At 46.9% G+C, this 22,342-nt stretch overlaps 1 protein-coding gene and 1 long non-coding RNA gene across 9 annotated transcripts in view; one reads left to right on the top strand and one right to left on the bottom strand.

The window, feature by feature from the left end:
* The window catches only part of LOC115463679 (alpha-1,4-N-acetylglucosaminyltransferase-like), a 105,319-nt gene that overhangs the window by 48,952 nt on the left and 34,025 nt on the right, over window positions 1-22,342 (bottom strand). For 7 of the 8 annotated variants that reach the window (XM_030194391.1, XM_030194393.1, XM_030194398.1 and 4 more), the window contains one exon: window positions 5,391-5,858. In XM_030194391.1, the coding sequence (XP_030050251.1) occupies window positions 5,391-5,828 (438 nt within the window). In that variant the 5' untranslated portion in view covers window positions 5,829-5,858. Of the gene's footprint in view, window positions 1-5,390; window positions 5,859-17,583; window positions 17,610-22,342 lie in introns of those variants that run through there. The other variant, XM_030194397.1, reaches the window with a different exon arrangement.
* Window positions 5,779-22,214, top strand: LOC115463680. The gene is made up of 3 exons (XR_003941060.1): window positions 5,779-5,860; window positions 10,198-10,205; window positions 22,204-22,214. It is a non-coding gene; the product is annotated as an uncharacterized LOC115463680 (long non-coding RNA).

Below are 22,342 nucleotides of genomic sequence, written 5' to 3'. Positions count from 1 at the left end.
ATATATGTCCTGAATGTCTTTTCTGCATTATTCAACACAGTCCTACAATCCTCCATAGTTATGGAACAACATTTCTATATTCTATCCTGCAAACTATTTTCAAGGTGGCCACAGGTGCGTGCCTACCAGGGCCGTGCCAACACGGTAAGCGAGGTAAGCATGGCAGGGGGGCGCTTCCCTCTGGGGGGCGCCGCCGCACCATGCTCACCTCGCTCGCCCTCCCCCCTCAACATCCCTTTTCTTTTTTTTTTCCTTTTTAAATTTACCTCCGTGGCGGTTCCGGCAGCGCAGCGTCAGTGAAGGAGGCGGCGCTCCCGACGTCTCTAGCCTTCCCTTCGCTGTGTTCCGCCTTCTTCTGACGTCATTTCCTTGACGTCAGAAGAAGGCGGAACACAGCGAAGGGAAGGCTAGAGACGTCGGGAGCGCCGCCTCCTTCACTGACGCTGCGCTGCCGGAACCGCCACGGAGGTAAATTTAAAAAGAAAAAAAAGAAAAGGGATGTTGGGGGGAGAGAAGAGGGTGGGCAGTTGAACAATGGGAGCGGGAGGGCAGGGGAGAGACGAGAGCATGGATGCGAAGGGGGAGGGGAGAAGAGGGCGGGCCAGGCCAGGCCAACTGGGACATGATGGGACATGGGAGCGAGAGGAGAGAGAGGAGCATAGATGCGAGGGGGGGGGTCATGGAAGGGAGAGAGGGGAATTGCTGGATAGGGATTAATGGAGGGTGACAGAGGAGCATGGATGGGAGGGGCAGGGCTCAGGGAGAGAGGGGAATTGCTGGAAAAGGATGAATGGAGGGGGCAGGGGACAGAGGAGCATGGATGGGCATGGATTGGGAGGGCAGGGCTCAGGGAGAGAGGGGAATTGCTGGAAAGGGATGAATGGAGGGGGCAGGGGACAGAGGAGCATGGATGGGCATGGATTGGGAGGGCAGGGCTCAGGGAGAGAGGGGAATTGCTGGAAAAGGATGAATGGAGGGGGCAGGGGACAGAGGGGCATGGATTGGGAAGGCAGGGCTCAGGGAGAGAGGGGAATTGCTGGAAAGGGATGAATGGAGGAGGCAGGGGACAGAGGAGCATGGATGGGCATGGATTGGGAGGGCAGGGCTCAGGGAGAGAGGAGGAATTGCTGGACATAGAGGGGAGGGAAGAGAGATGAAGGAGATGAAATGAGGGAAAAGGAAGAGAGGAGAAAAACTGCACATGGATGAAGAAAATAGGCAGAAGCTGAGGACCAGAAATGAAGAAGAAAGGAGGAAAGGAAAGAAATAAATGGAAAGGAAGCCCTGGAAACGGAGTTAAGAGGACAGATAGCAGCAGAATCAGATACTGGGCCAGCATGATCAGAAAAAGAAAGTCACCAGACAACAAAGGTAGAAAAAAATCATTTTATTTTCATTTTAGTGTTTGGAATATGTCCACTTTGAGAATTTACATCTGCTATCTTATTTTGCAATGTATAGCAATTTGTTTCTAAGAATATTGCTGACAATTCCTGTCAGTGTGGCAAGTGGTGAGCGATCATTTTCACGGGGGGGGGGGGGGGGGGAGCCGCCGCCGCCGCCAACTGATAGTCTGCAGGGGGGCGCCAGAGACCTTAGGCACGGCCCTGGTGCCTACCACGGCCTTGAGCCCTTAAGTCATGGTGATTGAGAGGGGTTCTGGTTACAGTTCCTATTCTAAATTACCTGCAGGTGGCTACAGCCCGGTGCCTATATAATTCCCCTAGCCTGTGCCCTTCTGTACCTGATGTATTATATTGCAATTGTGATGAAGTAAACATCCATCTAATGCTTTTACCCTTGGTTTCCCTTTTCTCCTCAGCACTATATACCATTGCTCATAACCTCATTGTGAAAAGATGACCCAGCTGTTTGTAGCTCCTTCCTGGCCCTCACCAATGTGGTTTGGTTGTGGGCAGTGGCGTAGCTACGTGGGGCCTGAGGGGGCCTGGGCCCCCCTAGATTTCCTCCTGGACCCCTCTCTCCCAATGACCGTCTCCCCCCGCGAACCCTCCCCCGCCGTCGCCTACCTTCGGTTTTGCTGGCGGGGGACCCCAATCCCCGCCAGCCGACGTCCTCTTCGTCCTGCAGTGAAAAAAGTCTTCGTTCTTCTGTTGCATGCTGACGTCCTGCACGTTGTACGTGCAGGACGTCAGACTCAGAGAACAGAACAGGATGCTGGGCCAGTGTGGCAATACTTATGTACTTATGTAGGAGAATGTAAGTTAATGTAGCCACGCTCCAAAGGTGGGGTGAACGAAGCTACAGAGAGAGATATAAAGGAGGAAAGAATTGAGAAACAAACAAAGTATTAATGCCTCAATATTCAAAAGCACTTATCTGGATAGCAGCTGTCACTAGTCGGATAAATGCCCTATGTGGCCCTGTCTGTGAATTAGCAATGGCCCTATATGGATAGTGTCACAACACAGTGAGGGCAGAGCATGGGCATTGCATAAAACTCTACAGATAGTCGGCAAAATTCAGCCACTATCCAGATAGATATGCAGATAAAGTTAAGGACAGTAAAAAAGCTGTGAGGGAGGCAATTGCCTCCGACCTTTACTGAATGCAAGAGCCTCAAAAGCTTAGAAAACCCACAAATCCACCCCTGGGGTAAAAATAAGAAAAACACCTTTATTGCTGGCTCTCCAAAAAAACAAAACTTACAGTACAAAAGCAGGGTATAGAAAAAGAATAGAACAGGGCTCTCAAAACACAAAATACCATACTTAGTACCAGTGGCGTAGCTATGTGGAGCCAGGGGTGCCTGGGCCCCAGTAGATTTGGCCCTGGACCCCCTGCCAACGACACTCTCGACTCCCCCCCTCCCGCCTCCAATCCTCCCCCGCCTCGCCGTGGGCTACTTTTGCTGGCGGGGGACCCCAATCCCCGCCAGCCGAGGAGGTCCTCTTCTTCCCCCGAAGGCGTCGTTCTGTATCTGACATCCTGCACGTTGTATGTGCAGGACATCAGACTCACAGAAACAGAACAAAGCCTTGCAGTCAGGCTTCATTCTATTTCTGTGAGTCTCACGTCCTGGATGTACAACTTGCAGGACATCAGAAACAGAACGACGCCTTCGGGGGAAGAAGAGGACCTTCTCGGCTGGCGGGGATTGGGGTCCCCCACCAGCAAAGGTAGGCGATGGTGGGAGAGGGTTGGCGGCAGGAGGGGGGGGGGCCGTCGGCGGGGGGGGGGGGGGGGGTTCGGAAATGGCGGGGGGGGGGGGGGGGTCGGTGGGTCGATAATGGCTGGGGGGGGGTCGGCGGCGCCGGGGGGGGGGCTAAAATGTGCTTCCTCACCTCGGGCTCTGGACCCCCTTCGCCGAAGTCTAGCTACGCCCCTGCTCAGTACTTCACTTGTATCCTTAGACTCTGGGGCAACTTTCTTGGTTACCTCCTTACTAAAACTCCTCTTCTGGGGCTCTGGTTCAGATTCCCCATCTTCTTTTTTTTTCTCAGAATTCCCAGGCTGGGTACCCCAACCTGCTATCAGTGAATTCTGTGAAGCTACTCACATCTCACAGTTCAAGGCCCTGAATGCACATCAGATACTGTCAGTGTCAAGTGAAAGCATCCAAAAACTTGTGGCATAGGATATCTCCAGGAGGGAGACAAAATTATAAGATTTACATTTTTCTGCACAAAATTCCCCCCCCCCCCCCCCCCCCCACACACACACACACAAGCACTCTTCTACCAAAAAAATTAAAATCAGGAGTTCCTTGCAAACAAAAATCTCAAAAATTCTATTGTCTAGGTGTTGGGATGCACAAGTATGACCAGTCTCTTGCACCTCACCACTGTAGGACAGATGAGATGAGCCTCTTCCATTCTACTCACTTTAATGAGAATGAACAACCCTATGGCAGCTGGTCCCTGGGTACTCCTAACCAAAATTCTTGGTACCCTGGCTGCTCCTGGACTGTCTTCTTGGCTGATTTTCCAGCATAGACACCCTTGTGTTTCTCCTGCTTTCTGTCTCTTAGCAAAACATCTCCTTTGCTAATCTATTGTAGCTGGTTTAGGGGCAATAGTTCTCCCTGGCTAGATGATTTAGCTGACCATCGGGTGTGGCTGTTCCCATAAGTATAAGTACATAAGTATTGCCATACTGGGACTGACCGAAGATCCATCAAGCTCAGTATCCTGTTTTCAACAGTGGCGAATCCGAGAAATAAGCAGTGGGCTTTCCCCAAGTCTATTTTAATAATGGTCTATGGACTTTTCCTTTAGGAAGCCATCCAAACCTTTTTTTTAAACCCCGCTAAGCTAACTGCTTTTACTACATTCTCTGGCAACGAATTCCAGAGTTTAATTACACATTGAGTGAAGAAAACTTTTCTCGGCTTCATTTTAAATTAAAACTTTGTAGCTTCATTGCGTGCCCCCTAGTCCTATTATTTTTGGAAAGAGTAAACAAGTGATCATGTTCTACTCCACTCATTATTTTATAGACCTCCATGGATGCCTTCTGATTCCCCTGGGCTTCTGCCACACCTCTCCTTTCACATAGACTCCTGGCCCATGGAGGCTCCCTCTAAAGTAATGGAGGATACACCCTCACCCCTTGATGGGTAGGGTGGCCCAGCCTCCATTATCTCATCACATCTAAAGTTAGATCAGGAACAGGGACACCTGAATCTTCATCATTTAGAACTGTAGAAAGAACACTACAGGGGACTATTTTTTTTAAAACAAATTACAAAGAGACAAAATTATAGAACTGGAATGAAAGAAACTGAAACTAAGAAAAGTTATACTAAATTGACAATGCTATTATGAATAAACTAGTAAAAGAAGCCCGTTTCAGAGCAAATGAAACAGGCGCTAGCAAGGTTTTAGTCGCCAACACCCCTCTCCCTCCCTCCCTGGCCAACCCCTTCATTGTTCTGACATTGCTCCGCCCCCAATGTCATGACGTTAGACGCGAGGGCGGGGCCCGGAGCGATTTCCCACACACCCCCGCCTCCCCCTTCGTTGTTCTGCCATTGCTCCGCCCTCGAGGGCGGGGCCTGGAGCGATTTCCCACCCCTCCCCCGCCTCCCTGCCTCCCTCCCTGCCAACCCCTTCGTTGTTCTGCCATTGCTCCATCCTCGAGGGCGGGGCCCGGAGCGATGTCCCACCCCCACGCCTCCCTGCCTCCCTCCCTGCCAACCCCTTCATTGTTCTGCCATTGTTCCGTCCTCGAGGGCGGGGCCCGGAGCAATTTTGGTGGCTTCACCACCACGAACCTTCGAACCTTTTGAAGGAAGTCAGAGCTTGGCTTCACTGACGTCAGTGTCCTCAGAACGTTGAGGGTGAATTTTATTATAGTAGATATACTGTATGCTTCACACTGATCTTCTATGTTCAGTTAAATATGATAAAAAAAATAAAAACAGTTACCTTTTGGTACCAAGGATCGAGAGGAGTGTCTTTAAAAATGTCTTCAAAGTATAAGGGAAGGATGTAGACATTTTCAATAGATGATAGCAGTGGAATGGCCTTGTAGAAGGAACTCTTGGTGATAGTCATGTCTTTGGTCAGCCCTTTCATGAAGAAATAAACACTTCTGTCGGGGTACGTCTGAGCTGCTGATTCTATAGCACATGCTGCTAAAGGGGAAAGCTCCAGTTTCTCTGTGGTCTCAACCATAAAGATTCCCATGTTTGATTTAATAATGTCTTCAGCTGTGAACTGCCTAGATTTAATAATGTCTTCAGCTGTGAACTGCCTATTTAAGAATCTGTGCAATGTCCATAAAGAGTCCGTTTTCATCCAGTAGACAGCAGAACAAGCAAATATGAAAAAGAAAAGAAGTGGACACAGTATCATTGATTTCATGGTTGATTCTTGGAGTCAGTTCTGTGGGACCTGTTCAAATAATGAGATAAAAAGAAAGTGATCTAGCATTAGAAATAAAAAAATGCCTATTAAAAGGTTGTTATATTCATACTTGCCTTTGAAAAAAACTGCCATTAATTGATATGGACAATTATTATTTATTTATTTATTTGCAGCATTTGTATCTCACATTTTCCCACCTGAGTATATAACTCTTGGGAAAGAATATTATTTATTATTTGTTTATTCCAATTCAGCAATGCACAGAAAACAACAGAGCAAAAAAAGATAAAATAAGCTACAATTCCATTCCAGAATATCCATCGTACCCCAACACAACACTCCTAATACAAATTTAAGAAAATACAAAAATAACAATTAAACAACCATATATAGAGGTCTCTTTTATTAAGCCATGGTAAAAAGTGGCCTACGGTAGTATGGGCGTGTGTTTTTGGCACATTCTGGGCCACGTTTTACTGTGACTGGGAAAAAAGAATTTTTTTCAAAGGGGGCAGTAAATGGCCGTGCATGGCTATTTACTGCATGAGCCCTTACTGCCGCCCATTGACCTAGCAGTAAGGACTCATGCGCAGTACTCATGCAGTGCACGCCAATGTGGCCGTACTGTCAGTTACCACCGGGAATGCCCCCTTGGTAGAAAATTGAAAAATATTTTCTACCACGAGAAACATGTGCCAACTTTGACGTTACCACCGGGTGGGCACGCTAACCAAACGGTAGTATCGATTTGACATACTACACATGCAATAGCCCTTTGTAAAAGGACCCCACAATGTGTAATGAAAAAAGATCCTTAAATAAATAAATCAGGGATTATTGGTAGTACAAATGATCATCAATCTTCAAGATAATGTGCAGCTACTCATACTCATTGAACCAGATCTACTCACAGCTTTCAGTAAACTGACCGCCTGTCTAACAGCAGCTCAAGAAACGGCAAAAAAAAAAAAAAAAAACCAACAAACTCTGTTTGAACCCAAGTAAAACAGAGATTCTGTGGGTTCTCAACAAGAAGATAGGTACCTGACTTCAAAAAACCATTTAGGAAATATGAACTTCCCCTAAAATCTCAGGAATGCTGGTATGGTTTATGGTTTGTTTCATTTGATAGACCGCTTTTCCTTCAAACAATAACTAAAACCAATATTAAAAACAAGAAAAAAAGAATGCCATACCATGACAGGAAAGCATACTTAAAACAAAGGAGACAATGTAGAAATGAAGAGGAGGAGGGGTAAAATGGTAAACAAAAGGACAAGAGAAGGCAACCAGTAATGAGAGAAAGGAGACAAGAAACTTAGGGAAAGGACTTGCAGACACTAGTGAATCTCAGAGGATGCTGATTCACCTGGATGTAAATTTAAGGCTTTCTCAAACAGATAGGTTTTCAAGGAAGATCTAAATTTTGGAAAGAGGGTTCAGGTCTCAGGTAATGAGGAAAGGAGTTCCATAATGCAGGTACAGTACAAAAGAAAGCCCTTGTGGTTTGATAGTGAACACGATGTACCGATGGAATATGAAGACGTAGATCATTAGCTGAATGGAGAGACCTGGAAGGTGAGTAAAGTAGAATTAACAAGGAAGGGTAACAGGATATGTCAGTATGAATAGCTTTATGAGTTAGTGTGAGAATTTTAAACTGGACACAGAAAGGAATAGACAGCCAGCGCTGTTGTATTAGTAAAGAGGTGATACGATCAAATCTAGTAGCATTCGAGAGAATACAGATAGTGGTATTCTCTATAGTTTGAAGACAATGAATCAAATGTTGCAGAAAGCCAGACTATATTATGTTACAGTAATCTAATCATGACATCAAAAGTACTCTGAGAGGTAAACTGAAAACTAAGTCGAAGATGGCGGCATGCTAACTTCTCTTGGTGCGGGCTCTCGAAAGTTTGGAGAACAAAACTGTTTCCTCTTAGAAATATGCCCCATACAAAGCGTAAGGGGACTGTTAGAGCAGTTTCCTCGACTGCTGTATCGTTGTCCCCACAACAACAAACAATTGAGCGCTACGCCACGAGACAACCGGTCCAACTTACCGAGAGGGGCCCTGCTGAAGCCACGGGGGAAGACACCCTTGGAATCTTGGGGCTTGATGTTTCACTCTCCCCTCTGGATTATCATCCACTGCAGCCACCCGATGGTCGTCTTCCTAGGCGAGACCTGCCCGACCCGGAAGTGGAAGGGGTATCGGTCGACGATCGAGGAACTCGAGAGGCGATCCATTCAGGAGGCCAGGAGTTGGGGAAAACCCTGGCTGAGCCGGGAGCTCAGAAAAACAGATCGACTGCGGTGACTCTGGAGAGCATTGGGGACGCTCTCCAGAGAGTGGAAATAACAACGGCCAGGTCAGCACAAGAGATTACAGCCTTATTAGGTACTGTTGAAAACTTAAAACTCTCTTTAAATACATCTAAACAAGAAACTGCAGAGCAATTTAATATTGTTAAAAAAGACATTTCTCAGTTACAAGGAGTATCAGCCTCGGTGATTAAGGACAATACTATAATCCATCGTAGGCTTGAACAAATCAAAAATTATAACCGTAGGCTGAACTTACATTTTTTGAATTTTCCTCAGGAGTTTGGAATAAACCCACTGGAAGTCTTTAAAACATATCTACTAGAAACTTTAAACTTTACCCCAGAGTCTTTGCCTCCTCTGAATAAAATATATTACATAAATACTAAAAAAAACCAGTGGATGATCCCCTTCAAGCATTACCATCAGAGGTACGAGAGGAAGAATTAAATATATCTGAGTTATTAGAAACCTCTCTAACTGTGGACTCTCAAAGAATGACTTTAATAGTGTCTTTTGTCTTCCAACAAGATCTGGAAGCAGTAAAGAGAATGTATTTTAAAAAGATGCATGTTTTGTTCTGGGGGAAAAGAGTGTGGATGTACCCAGATATAACCAAGCAAACACAAGAAAGGAGAAAACTTTTTCTTTCTATGAGTGCTGAAGTGGTAAAACTGGGAGCGTCTTTTTATTTGAATTACCCGTGTAAATGTGTCATCAAATACACGGGTATAAAATACATCTTTTTCCAACCGGAACAATTGAAGGAGTTTATAACTGAAAAATGTTGGCTAATGTCATTTCCCAGTTTTGATGATAGAAATTTGAATTATGGGACCGGTAAAGTGTGTTAAGCATATTTCCTTTGGGATAGATATTATTGATTTAAGAAGTCTTCTTTTTCCGTACGCTCTCCTTTATGTTTGAGGTCTAAAGAAGAAATTAATATTGTTTATCTTTAAACTGTGGTTAAATTTTGTAAAATTTTCCTTTCTGAATTACCTGTCATGTGTAACAGCTTGTTATTTAATGAAAATTAATAAATAAATAATTAAAAAAAAAAAAGTACTCTGAGAGGTAAAGTCAAGAAACGGACATTCAATCCTGAATTGCCAGAAAGAGATGAAATATGCTCTGGTCAAAGATGCAACATGTATCTGAAGTATGTCAAAAGAGTAATTGGATGATCACGGAATGTAAGACTACTTGGCAATGGAGTGTGGTTGCCTGTAATCCAACATGCAATCATTTTCGAGGGGTTGAAAATGAGCTGATTTTCCTTAAGCCAGGATGAAATGTTTATCAGGCTTATTTTCGAAAGTGATCGCCGGCCATCTTCCGACATAAATCGGGAGATGGCCAGCAATCTCTCAAAAGCGGGGAAATCGATATAATCAAAAGCTGCTTTTTTGACACCATCGCCACTTTCCCGTCGCAGAGCCAGCGAAAGTTCAAGGGGGCGTGTCGGCGGCGTATCGAAGGCAGGACATGGGCGGGCATGGGCATGGCTACCAGATGGTCGGCTTTCACGGATAATGGGTAAAAAAGCGGCATTAATCAGTATTTCGCCGGCTTTACTTGGTCCTTTTATTTTCCTGACCAAGCCTCAAAAAGGTGCCCCAACTCACCAGATGACCACCGGACGGAATGGGGGATGACCTCCCCATACTCCCCCAATGGTCATCAACCCCCTCCCACACTAAAAAAATAAAAATTAAAAACGTTTTTTTTGCCAGCCTGTATGCCAGCCTCAAATATCATACCCCCTGACAGCAGTTTGCAAGTCCCTGGAGCAGTTTTTAATGGGTGCAGTGCACTTCAGGCAGGCAGACCCAGGTCCATCCCCCCCCTACCTGTTACACTTGTGGTGCTAAGTTTTGAGCCCTCCAAACCCCCCCAAAACCCTCTGTACCCACATATAGGTGCTCCCCTTCTTCACCCATAAGGGCTATGGTAATGGTGTAGAGTTGTGGGGAGTGGGTTTGGGGGGGATTTGGGGGGCTCAGCATCCAAGGTAAGGGAGCTATGCACCTGGGAGCTATTTGTGTATTTTTGTTTTTAATTTTTAAAAGTGCCCCCTATGGTGCCCGGTTGGTGTCCTGGCATGTGAGGGGGACCAGTGCACTACAAATGCTGGCTCCTCCCATTACCAAATGCCTTGGATTTCGCCGGGTTTGAGATGGCCGGCATTTTTTTCCATTATCCCTGAAAAACAAAACCGGCGATCTCAAACCCGGCGAACTCTGGCATTTGCCCGGGCCAAACCGTATTATCGAAAGAAAAGATAGCCGGCCATCGTTTTCGATGGGAAAATTAGGTTCTTACCTTGGTAATTTTCTTTCCTTTAGTCATAGCAGATGAAGCCATTACGTATGGGTTATGTCCATCAACCAGCAGGGGAGATAGAGAGCACTCAAACTTTCACAGTGCCCTCTTGGCCAGCTAGCTCCACTGCCTCTTCAGTATTTGAAGCTTCCAAAGCAGTATGGCAAACCGCAATGGGAATCACAAGAGCTTTCCTCACAGCGAACGATGGCCCATCACAAGGGCATGAACTCATAAAGGAGGGAATGCACATCCTCCTGGAGGGAATAAACTCATCCTCCTTATTGTATAAGTGGAGGGGAACACACGCGCCTCCTGGAGGGAATCACACATCCTCCCAACACACTGGAGGGAATGAACTCATCCTCCTATTTATAGAACTGGAGGGGAACACACGCGCCTCCTGGAGGGAATCACACATCCTCCCAACACACTGGAGGGAATGAACACATCCTCCTAAATTTAAACTGAACATGAATCCTGAAGATTGTTTTCCAACTTTCTCCCAAGGAAGGAACTTCAGGAAATTAGAACAGAACCTGAAAAACAGATTCACAGCATACAGACAATCATACAGGGAGGGCTCATGGCTTCATCTGCTATGACTAAAGGAAAGAAAATTACCAAGGTAAGAACCTAATTTTCCCTTCCTTGTCATCAAGCAGATGAAGCCATTACGTATGGGATGTAACAAAGCAATCCCTAGATAGGGTGGGAACAAGCCACACCACGCGCTAGCACTTGTGCACCAAAACGCGCATCCCTCCTGGCAGCCACATCCAGCCTGTAATGTCGGGCAAAGGAGAGCTTAGAAGCCCATGTTGCTGCACTGCAGATCTCTTGAAGAGAGAGTGCTCCAGTTTCAGCCCAAGAGGAAGAAATCGCTCTAGTAGAATGCGCCTTAAAGGCTACAGGCGGAACCCTGCCGGCCAGCAGATAAGCTGAAAAGATAGTTTCTTTGAGCCAGCGGGCAATAGTGGCTTTAGACGCTGGAGACCCTCTGCGAGAACCGGATAGCAAAACAAACAGATGATCAGAAGTCCTGAAAGAGTTAGGAACTCGCAGATACTGCAGCAGAGTCCTGCGCACATCCAAAAGGTGCAGCTGCCCAAAAGATTCTGGAAACTCTTCCTCTGAAAAAGAGGGCAAGAAAATGGGCTGGTTTAGGTGAAAGGCTGAAACCACCTTAGCATAAACGAAGGCACGGTCCGAACTGTGACTCCGGACTCTGAAAATTGCAGAAATGGGTCTCTACAGGACAGCGCCTGGAGCTCTGACACCCGTCTCGCCGAGGTAATGGCCACCAGAAAAACGGCCTTCAGTGTCAAATCTTTCTCCGATGCTCGCTGAAGCAGCTCAAAAGGAGATGCCTGCAGGGTTTTCAAAACTAGCCCCAGGTTCCAAGCTGGACAGGGTGCTCGCACTGGAGGTCGGAGCCGAAGCACCCCTCTAAGAAACCGTGCCACATCTGGGTGAGCAGCCAAAGACATGCCTTCCACCTTACCATGAAGGGAGGCCAACGCTGCCACCTGCACCTGCAGGGAATTATAGGCCAAGCCTTTTTGTACATCTTCCTGCAAAAAGTCCAGAATCGGCGAGACAGGAGCCCGCATTGGAGCAATGGCTCTGGAAGCACACCAAGACTCAAACAGGCACCAAATCCTGGCATAAGCCACGGAAGTGGACCGCTTGCGGGCTTGCAGGAGAGTGGAAATAACTTTATTGGAATAACCTTTATCCCTCAATTGCGCCCTCTCAATAGCCATGCCGTAAGACCAAAGCGGCCGGCGTCCTCCATGGCTACCGGTCCTTGAGTCAACAGGTTCGGTACCAGAGGTAACGGCAGAGGAGCCTCCAGGAGTATCTGTCGGAGGTCTGCATACCAAGGTCTCCTTGGCCAATCCGGGGCAATGAGGACCACTTCTCCTGGGTGCAGCCGAATCTGCAAGAGCAGGCGCCCTATCAAGGGCCATGGGGGAAACACATTAAGTAGACCTGGAGGCCAGGGTTGAGCCAAGGCATCCAACCCCGCAGAGCGAGGATCTCTCCGACTGCTGAAGAAACACGAGACTTTGGTATTGGCACTTGTCGCCATTAGATCCATCACGGGCTTGCCCCATTTGGCACAGATCTGCAGGAATACTTCGTCTGCCAGATTCCATTCTGCTGGATCGATCTGATGCCTGCTCAGATAATCGGCCTGCACATTGCTCTGACCTGCAATATGAGCTGCCGACAGACACTGAAGATGCAGCTCGGCCCAGTGGCAAATCAGTTCGGCCTGCGCGGCTAGTGCTCTGCACCGTGTTCCGCCTTGTCGATTTATATAGGCCACCGTTGTCGTGTTGTCCGACATCACTCTGACAGCCAATCCTTCCAGGGTCACTTGAAAGGCCAGAAGCGCCTGAAACACCGCTTTCAACTCTAGGCGGTTGATGGACCACTCCGACTCCTCGGGTGTCCATAGACCCTGGGCATGCTTCCCCTTGCAATGTGCGCCCCAGCCCTTCAGGCTGGCATCTGTTACCACTAGGCACCAAACGGGGAGCGTCAGCGGCATTCCTCACCACAGCATGCTGTCCGAGAGCCACCACTCCATGCTGAGTCAGGCCGCAGGGAGCCAAGTAAGTCTGCATTGGTAATCCTGAGAAATAGGAGACCGTCTCCGGAGTAGGGAATACTGTAGAGGTCTCAGGTTGCGCTCTCGCCCAGGGTACCACTTCCATCGTGGCTGTCATCGATCCCAGCAGCTGGACAATGTCCCAAGCTCGCGGGCGGGGCATCCTCAGGAGCAGACGGACCTGATTCTGAAGCTTGCACCGCCTTAGCTCGGGTAGGAACACATAGCCCGAGACTGTGTCGAACCTGGCCCCCAAAAATTCTAGAGATTGAGAAGGGGTCAGGTGACTTTTGGCCATATTGACGACCCAGCCTAGAGATTGCAGTACTGAGACCACTCTGGCTGTAGCTTGTAAGCTCTCTGTTGCAGAGTCTGCTCTGATGAGCCAGTCGTCTAGGTACGGGTGAACCCTGATACCCTCTCGCCTGAGAAAAGCAGCTACTACCACCATTACCTTCGAAAAGGTTCGGGGAGCTGTGGCGAGGCCAAAAGGCAAGGCCCTGAACTGGAAATGCTTTCCCAACACCGCAAACCTCAGAAACTTCTGGTGCGGGGGCCAAATCGGTATGTGCAAGTAAGCTTCTTTCAGGTCTAGAGATGTGAGAAACTCTCCTGGCTGTACCGCCGCAATGACGGAGCGCAGGGATTCCATGTGGAAATGCCGCACTCTCAGGGACTTGTTCACTTCTTTTAAGTCCAGAATAGGGCGAAAGGACCCACCTTTTCGCGGCACCACAAAGTAGATGGAGTATCGGCAGCAGCCTTGCTCGGCGGAAGGCACCGGGGTCACAGCCCCTAACAGAATCAGACCTTGCAAAGTCTCCTCCACCGCCGCCCGTTTGACGGCAGAACCGCATCGGGACTCCACAAACACGTCTCTTACTGGGGCGTTGAATTCTATTCTGTATCCATCTCTGATCAGGTCCAGAACCCACTGATCTGAGGAAATCTTGGCCCACTCCTCGGCAAAGAGGGAAAGCCGTCCTCCGATGACAGGCATCGAGGAGAGGGCCGGCGCACCATCATTGAGAGGGTCGCCCCTGAACTCCTGGTCTTGAGCCACCGGCTGCGGAACGCTTGTCCGAGCGAAAGGAGTTCTTCTGCTGACCACGGGCACGTGAAGTGAACCCAGCAGAACGCCCCGGGCGGTACCTTCTAGCTTCACGGAAGCGAGGTCTGTACGAGGAGTGGACCGCCTGGCCCTTAGAGGAAGGCCTCTGCCTATCTTCGGGCAAGCGCTGGGGTTTAGGATCACCCAGGCCTTTCACAATTTTCTCCAACTCCTCACCAAATAGGAGAAGTCCTTGAAAAGGCAACTTCACCAACCTTTGCTTAGAGGCCATGTCCGCTGCCCAGTGTCGTAGCCACAGACGACGGCGAGCCGCCACTGCTACTGCCATTTGTTTAGCCGAAGCTCTGACAAGGTCATAAAGGGCATCAGCCAGAAAGGACAAGGCCACCTCCATCCACGGAGCCACATCCAAGAAGGGCTCCGCTCCACCTCCGGGCTGAGCCACTGCCTGTTGCAGCCAAGCTAGGCAGGCTCTAACAGCATAACAGCTGCATGCAGACGCCCGAACAGTGAGACCTGCAATTTCAAAGGACTGTTTCAATGCTGTTTCCAGCCTACGGTCTTGAACATCCTTCAGGGCAACACCTCCTTCAACAGGGAGGGTAGTTCTCTTTGTCACCGCAGTGACTAGGGCATCCACTGAAGGCATTTGAAAACGAGCTAAATGCCCCTCACGCAAAGGGTATAACTGCCCCATAGCCCTGGAAACTCTCAAAGGTCCCTCGGGGTCAGCCCACTGAGCCGAAACAAGCTCTAGGATGGAGTCATGCAAAGGGAAGGCCCGAGCAGCTTTCTTGGTACTAGCCATCCTGGGATTACCCGAGGAGGCCATGCCACTGTCAGGATCTTCAATCGAGAGGGCCTGCAGGGTATCTGAAATAAGCGTTGGCAGCTCATCACGGTGGAAAATCCTCACCGCGGAGGGATCATCCAGATCCTGTGGTAAATCCGCACCTGACTCTGGTTCCTCAGACCAAGAACGTCTGTCAGAGTTCTCCGAATCCTCACACCCCGACCACGGGGGGGGGGGGGGGGGGGGAAAGGTGCACCACAATCTGAAGGGGAATTAACCCTTCTGCGCTTATCTTTAGGCCAAGCATCCGGGAAAAAAGCCTCACTGGGCAGTCCCAGGCCAGAATCCATCGGGGGGGCAATCAGAGGAGCCTCAGGCGACCCCTGAGGAAGGGCTCTTTTCATCATGTATGCTTTATGCAGCAAAAGCACAAAATCCGGGGAGAAAATCTCACCCTGGGCACCCAAATCCTGTCCGGTGCCAGCCGCTCCTGAAATAACCTCATCTCGAGGTGCCCCACCCGGCTCAGGTCTCTCCGTGTCCACGGAGGCCGCGCCATGCGGTGTAAGCAAAATGGCGCCCGCTGCCAGCTCAGAGCGGGAAGAAACATTGCTCGCCATGCTCGGGCCGGCTCCTACGCCAGTACAGCACGATTTACAGAGCCCTGCTGCTGATTTGCGCTTGCCACAAGTGGAACAGCGCTTTACATTGTCCGCAGCCATTGCCGAAAAACAGCAGTAAAATCCAAAATGGCGGTTTCGCGCCAAAATCGCCCCGATCGCGGGCCCACCCCGGAGGAGTTGGAAAACACTCTTACCTCGAAGGATCTAGTGTACAACTACGATCCTGATGAAAATCAGATCAAAAACCTCTGTTCTTTTTTTTTTTTTTTAAGCTGTGAGGAAAGCAGAGGTATTGAAGACTCCGGAGGCTCAGATGAGTGGGAAATGCAGGGAAAGGGCGAACCTATATGCCTGCATCCCCTGTTGGTGGGAAAGGACAGGGAAAGCAAGGCAATATGTCCACATCCACAGAGGTATGGGTAAGGCAGGGAAAGGGCTAACCTATGTGCCTTTAAAGTGAAGCTGCTATAGCCTCCAACACCCCGGTTAACAACTGGCAAGCCAGGAACCACCTCCCAGCAGATTTTTCTGGAGCTCGAACAAGCTGCAGCCACCCTGCTAGGGGAGATAGAGAATACTGAAGAGGCAGTGGAGCTAGCTGGCCAAGAGGGCACTGTGAAAGTTTGAGTGCTCTCTATCTCCCCTGCTGGTTGATGGACATAACCCATACGTAATGGCTTCATCTGCTTGATGACAAGGAAAGTAAGGTTCTGGCCAGCTGTTGCGTCGCCGCCAAAATAGATCGCCGGTGATCTATTTTGCCGGCGGCGTTCGATTATGCCCCTCTATGTCTACATTTATTCCAAAGCTTGATATACTGCCTTTACTTTTTAAAAGATCAAAGTGGTTTACATAAAATCAGTATAAACGACGGAAAGGAACTCCAGTTAGGTTAAAAACAGGAAAGAGCATAGTCAGTCAGTTATTGCCAGAAAATTAATTATTATAAACAAAATTATAAAATCAAGAAAATGAGTCAGAGAGAATGTGCTACCTGTAGTACCACACAGTTTACAGAGTTCTGGAGCAGTCAATCTATAGGCAAGTGGAATCCAAGTTTTAAAAAAAATTACTTTTTAGTAGCGACAAACCTTGGCAGGGAAAGATCAGATCTGGAGGTAGTGTTCTATTGTGGATTAAAACCTGGTTAAGAGATGGAAAACAGAGAGTAGGGTTAAATGAAGAAGGGTAGATAGTGAGGCTCCCTAGGGGTTTGTGCTGGGACCGCTGCTTTTTAACATATTTATAAATGATCTAAACATGGGAGTAACTAGTGAGGTAATTTGCTGACGACACAAGGTTAGTCAAAGTTAGCTTGATGGAGTTTAAAAAGGGGTTAGATAGATTCCTAAAGGACAAGTCCATAGACCGCTATTAAATGGACTTGGAAAAATTCCGCATTTTTAGGTATAACTTGTCTGGAATGTTTTTACGTTTGGGGAGCGTGCCAGGTGCCCTTGACCTGGATTGGCCACTGTCGGTGACAGGATGCTGGGCTAGATGGACCTTTGGTCTTTCCCAGTATGGCACTACTTATGTACTTAAAGTTGTAAATTGTAAGAAGATTGTGAAAAATTGCAAGAGGACTTTACGAGACTGAGAGACAGGGCATCCAAATGGCAGATGACGTTTAATGTGAAAAAATGCAAGAAGTGATACATGTGGGAAAGAGGAACCTGAACTATAGCTACGTCTTGCCAGGTACTTGTGACCTGGATTGGCCACTGGTTAGAAACAGGATGCTAGGCTTGATGGTCTTTCGGTCTGTCCAGTATGGCAATATTTACATACTTATACAAGGTTCCACATTAGGAGTCACTGACCAGGAAAGGGATCTAGGTGTCATCGTTGATAATATGTTGAAACCCTCTGCTCAGTGTGCAGCGGTGGCTAAGAAAGCAAATAGAATGTTAGGTATTATTAGGAAAGGAATGGAAAACAAAAATGAGGATGTCATAATGCCTTTGTATCACTCCATTGTGCAACAACACCTCAAATACTGTGTGCAATTCTGGTCACCGCACCTCAAAAAAGATATAGTGGAATTAGAAAAGGTACAGAGAAGGGCGATGAAAATAATAAAGGGGATGGGACAACTTCTCTACGAGGACAGGCTAAAGCGGCTAGGGCTCTTCAGCTCAGAGAAAAGACGGCTGAGAGGAGATATGATAGAGGTCTATAAAATAATGAGTGGAGTGAAATGGGTAGATGTGAATCACTACTCTTTCCAAAAATACTAGGACTAGGGGGCGTTCGATGATGCTACAAAGTAGTAAACTTAAAGCAAACTGGAGATAATTTTTCTTCACTCAACTTGAAATTAAAAAAGAATGTGGTAACGGTGGTTAGCTTAGCGGGGTTTAAAAAAGGTTTGGACGGCTTCCTAAAGGAAAAGTCTATAGACCATTATTAAGATGGACTTGGGGAAAATCTACTGCTTATTTCTAGGATAAGCAGTATAAAATGTACTGTACTGTTTTGGGATCTTGCCAGGGACCTGTAACCTGGATTGGCCACTGTTGGAAACAGGATGCTGTGCATGATGAACCTTTGGTCTGTCCCAGTATGGCAATACTTATGTACTTAAATTTAGATTTCAAAATCACATATAGGGTTAAACTGGGCTCAAAGAGCAGTATGGACTATCCATACTTTGCAGCTATCGGTTGGGCCGCTGGATGACCGAGGGGTAAAAGGGGCAATCAAGGAAGACAATGACGTAGCGGAGAGATTGAATGAATTCTTTGCTTCGGTCTTCACTGAGGAAGATTTGGGTGGGATACCGGTGTCAGAAATGGCATTTCAAGCGGACAACTCGGAGAAACTTACTTACTTCACGGTAAACCTGGAGGACGTAATGGGGCAGTTCAGCAAATCTCCTGGACCGGATGGTATTCATCCTAGAGTACTGATAGAACTGAAAAATGAGCTTGCAGAGCTACTGCTAGTGATATGCAATTTATCCTTATAATTGAGCGTGGTCCGGAAGATTGGAGGGTGGCCAATGTAACGCCGATTTTTTAAAAAAAGGTTCCAGGGGAGATCCGGGAAATTATAGACTGGTGAGTCTGACGTCGGTGCCAGGGAAAATGGTAGAGGCTATTATTAAAAACAAAATTACAGAGCACATCCAAGGACATGGATTACTGAGACCAAGTCAGCACGGCTTTTGTGTGGGGAAATCTTGCCTGACCAATTTACTTCAATTCTTTGAAAGAGTAAACAAACATGTGGACAAAGGGGAGCCGGTTGATATTGTGTATCTGGATTTTCAAAAGGCGTTTGACAAGGTACCTCATGAAAGGCTACTACAGAGGAAATTGGAGGGTCATGGGATAGGAGGAAATGTCCTATTGTGGATTAAAAACTGGTTGAAGGATAGGAAACAGAGAGTGGGGTTAAATGGGCAGTATTCATAATGGAGAAGGGTAGTTAGTGGGGTTCCTCAGGGGTCTGTGCTAGGACCGCTGCTTTTTAATATATTTATAAATGATTTAGAGATGTGAGTAACTAGCGAGGTCATTAAATTTGCTGATGACACAAAGTTATTCAAAGTTGTTAACTCGCGACAGGATTGTGAAAAATTACAGAAGGACCTTACGAGACTGGGAGACTGGGCGGCTAAATGGCAGATGACATTTAATGTGAGCAAGTGCAAGGTGATGCATGTGGGAAAAAAGAACCCGAATTATAGCTACGTCATGCAAGGTTTCCACGTTAGGAGTTACGGACCAAGAAAGGGATCTGGGTGTCGTCGTCGATAATACACTGAAACCTTCTGCTCAGTGTGCTGCTGCGGCTAGGAAAGCGAATAGAATGTTGGGTATTAGGAAAGGTATGGAAAACAGGTGTGAGGATGTCATAATGCCGTTATATCGCTCCATGGTGTGACCGCAACTTGAGTATTGTGTTCAATTCTGGTCGCCGCATCTCAAGAAAGATATAGCAGAATTGGAAAAGGTGCAGCGAAGGGCGACTAAAATGATAGCTGGGATGGGACGCCTTCCCTATGAAGAAAGACTAAGGAGGTTAGGGCTTTTCAGCTTGGAGAAGAGACGGCTGAGGGGAGACATGAGAGGTATATAAAATAATGAGTGGAGTGGAACAGGTGGATGTGAAGCGTCTGTTCACACTTTCCAAAAATACTAGGACTAGGGGGCATGCGATGAAACTACAGTGTAGTAAATTTAAAACAAATCAGAGAAGGCGGTTAGCTTGACAGAGTTTAAAAAGGGGTTAGACAGTTTCCTAAAGGACAAGTCCATAAACCACTACTAAATGGACTTAGGAAAAATCCACAATTCCAGGAATAACATGTATAGGATGTTTGTACGTTTGGGAAGCTTGCCAGGTGCCCTTGGCCTAGATTGGCCGCTGTCGTGGACAGGATACTGGGCTCGATGGACCCTTGGTCTTTTCCCAGTTTGGCATTACTTATGTACTTATGTACTTCTAAATGCCTCGCCAGAAAAGTTGAGAAAGAAATCCATTCCAGAGATATGTAGAAAACTCTAAAGCGACCGCTCTATAGCAGCAACCTCAGATAGAGAAATCATGTTATAGCCAAAATCTAGGGTTGCCATAGACGGGGACCAAGATACAGAGGAGGCCACTGAAGATACACCAGAACCCTTAGAAAACTTGCCTGAATGGAGTAAGGAGGAAAATCCTAGGAATTTCAAGAGAGCCCATATGGAAGAGAAGTCCTTTAGGGACACCTGAGCTAAGGTGCTAGAGATAAATGGGAAATCTATAGACAGCCAAGACTCCTCTAAGGCAGGCCTCCTGCATTTTATAATGAAACCTGATATATCTTATAGGGTAGCAAAAGGAATCCTCAAAGGAGAAGAGGTAGAACAGTTATTAGCACCTTGTGAGGGAGTCCGTAAGAAATTACCACTTCTCACAAATACAGAGCTACCTTAAGAGGCAGGGCATAGAGTAGGCAAGGGATGGCTCAGCAGGAGCAGAGCAGAGAGGGCATGATCAAGGCAGGATAATGTAGATCCCCTATGGGTGAGGTTTTTAAAAGAGGGTGGTGCAATAATAAAATCACGGTGTAAGGGTCCCATGCTAAACACTCACCACTTAGGGAAGGTACAAAGAAAGTTGGGGAAATTCTGTATTTTGTATATTATACAGTGTACAATTCAAGATGTTAAGCGAATTTCCCTAGATATTACAAAATTTTAATGATGACAATATTGCACACTAACTTTTAAATTATAATAATTTCTTGCACAAGATGTTTCTTTTTAACTTTTCAGAAAATGTATCAACTTTCAATCAATAAATTTTCCTCTGAAATTCTCAACACTACAAATCAGATAAGTAGTACAAATAATTACTTTCTCTGTTACTCAGAATTTACTTTAACTATGAAATTTTAACAAGAAAATTGATTCTTTGTGTCAATTGCTTTCTTACAGATGTCCACTTCCTTCACTTTGCAATGTAACTGAATCTCAGCATAAACCTCCAGGTAAGTATTTACATGTAAGTTTAAAGTCTCTGAAACGGTGTAGGTGGTGATTTTTGTACTTAGCTGCTTGAGTTGAACTTTCTTGTATGATGGTAACTTTGGTCTTTTGTGGTAGTTGGTGCACGTGTCGCTCCTGCGATGGTCCTACTGTGTTGCCCAACAGCCTCTGTACCTGTACTCTGGTTAACCAAAAGAAATTGAAACCCTGTCTCCCTATCCTGTGGAAATTTTTATAGGGATTTTTGTTATCAAAACTGTGGCCAACCTATCTAGAGTAAATCAATAGATAATTAATGTTCCCTATTGCAGGACCTGCCTTATTACTTTTCCCTGCCTAATGAGGAACACTCTTCCATGTATGTTAATCACACATTGTAACCAGTCATACATTTCATACCTCACTGCCCTCATACACAGCAGTTCAGCTAAGGACAACAGTCCTGTTTCAATTTTTAATCAGCACCAAGTCTCACTGCAGACCGGTGCAAGGTGATCACAACCCTGCTTCGTGGCAGGTCAGTGGGAACACACCAGATTTGCACACTCACCCTTCACCAACAGGCTTCTACACAATTTGTAGCCCCTCAAAACTCAGGCAGACCCCTCAGTACAACCACCCATTAACACATATGCATTGCACTCAAAGTGTCAGTCAAATGCACTGTGGCCACAACTCTGCTCTGAGACAGATCAGCGGAAACACAACAGTTTTCCTGCACACTCACTGTCACTAGCCACCTTCACTTGTTACCAGCAGGTTATTATACAGCTTATAGCCTATTTCAACTCAGGCAAGCCTTTCTGTATAACCACTTAGCAAATTAACACATATGCACTCCCTCAGTGCCAGTCAGGTGTGCTGTGGTTATCAGCTTGTCTCTTATACATATACGGGCAGAGCATCTTTCATGCAGGTATATCTCCCTTGTACCTTCAGTCTCTCAGCTTTACTGAATTCCACTCTCTCTATACCACCAGGTGTTCTGATACAGTCAAATTATACTCTATTGAGGTTTTCCTCCTCATCCACACTCAATTTTCCAAGCACACAGAGCACCTCTCATACCGGTCCTGTCTCTCCTGGGTCTTCAGTTCCTCTCACCTTGTATCAGACAACTCTTTATTTAAGCTCTCTCTCCTGTATAAATCAACTCTTACACATACACAGGCACAGCACCTTCTACACACACAGGTCTGTCTTCTCCTGTGTCTTCAGTTCCTCTGCTTGTATCCAGCTCTGCCTCCCCCTAGCAACAGGACTGCAGCTA

This window comes from Microcaecilia unicolor, chromosome 2 (genome assembly GCF_901765095.1).
Source record: "Microcaecilia unicolor chromosome 2, aMicUni1.1, whole genome shotgun sequence".
Lineage (NCBI taxonomy): Eukaryota > Metazoa > Chordata > Amphibia > Gymnophiona > Siphonopidae > Microcaecilia > Microcaecilia unicolor.
This window is presented reverse-complemented; position numbering and strand designations above follow the sequence as displayed.